The sequence below is a fragment of the Perkinsus marinus genome (assembly GCF_000006405.1).
Source record: "Perkinsus marinus ATCC 50983 genomic scaffold scf_1104296953274, whole genome shotgun sequence".
Lineage (NCBI taxonomy): Eukaryota > Perkinsozoa > Perkinsida > Perkinsidae > Perkinsus > Perkinsus marinus.
In genome coordinates, this window is record NW_003208527.1 from 113 (window position 1) to 1,221 (window position 1,109).

Sequence of the window (1,109 nt, forward strand, 5' to 3'; positions counted from 1 at the left end):
TTCACCAATGCATTTACTCACCTCCTCCTCATAATGAGCTCTAGCCTTCTCCTCCGCTTCAGCTTCTACTCCTTCTATTTCTTTCGCCACCTGCGCGGCCTCATCGAATCTCCTACCAGTCAAATCTACAATTTTCTTTACCAACTCCTCTGCTGAGAGACCTGAACGACTACGAATCAATCCATCGGAAGATCTACGCGAGCTCTCACCGCGACATTGACGTCGCTGTAATGCCATAACTCCTTCTCGTGTATCAAGATTCACAGGCTCCTCCTCTTCCTCCTTCTCGGGCGGCCCTCCCTCCACCGTGATGACAGCCGGGATGGTTTCCCTCTCCTCAACTGATACTCGATCATTTCCATTCTGCGCCACCTGATAGTAAGCGAATAATACAGAAAACTATTTACACGAATAATGTGATGGACAAAATTTCAACATCACTTGAAGATACTTACGAGGGAGTTTCACCCGTTTTTCGTGAAGTGGCGTAATACTCTATGGAAAACGCGATCTCCCCCATATGCAGCAGTCGTGAAATATATTTTTCACTAATGTTTTTCATATCACTAGGGTGAAAATCCAATATACTCCATTTCTACACAAGGGTCAACTCAGCCAGTAGACGTCACATAAGCGGCCACGTCCTGTGACACTGCTGGAAGTGAAGTCACCAAATTCGAAGAGGCTACGATAGTCGTTGAGGATCGCGAATACACTAAAGTAGTGATATTATACTCAGCATATAGAGTACACTCTACTCACAGAGAATTATAGCATATTTATGATACACGCAGAAGACTGAGTCACAATTTGAAGACGAAATTGATATACAGTGTAATAACGTCTTAAACGGCGATAGATTCTCGCTCGGTGACTGAGGGAAGCTTCCGCGGTGCTTCGTCTTTTTGGGCGCTCACACCCCTCAGTGCACGGAGCTCGTTTGCTTTCGTCGCTTCCCCACTGCTTCAACTGGTCGAACTTTGATTTCTATATTATATAACTGATTTCCGAAGAGGAATTTTGATAGGAACAAGACTTGTCCAACAAGTCTCAACGACTAAGCAAACTCACCCTTTGAATGGAAGTGATATAGATAGTAATACCGCGAA

The 1,109-nt window shown here is 44.6% G+C and overlaps 1 protein-coding gene across 1 annotated transcript; it reads right to left on the reverse strand.

Moving 5' to 3' along the window:
• Window positions 1-209: 209 nt before the first annotated feature.
• Pmar_PMAR011307 (hypothetical protein) lies at window positions 210-372 on the reverse strand (the record flags this gene model as incomplete). The annotated part of the gene is made up of 1 exon (XM_002776579.1): window positions 210-372. A coding segment is annotated over one exon (163 nt), but the record flags the coding sequence as incomplete, so codon positions are not given.
• Between the last annotated feature and the right edge of the window lie 737 nt (window positions 373-1,109).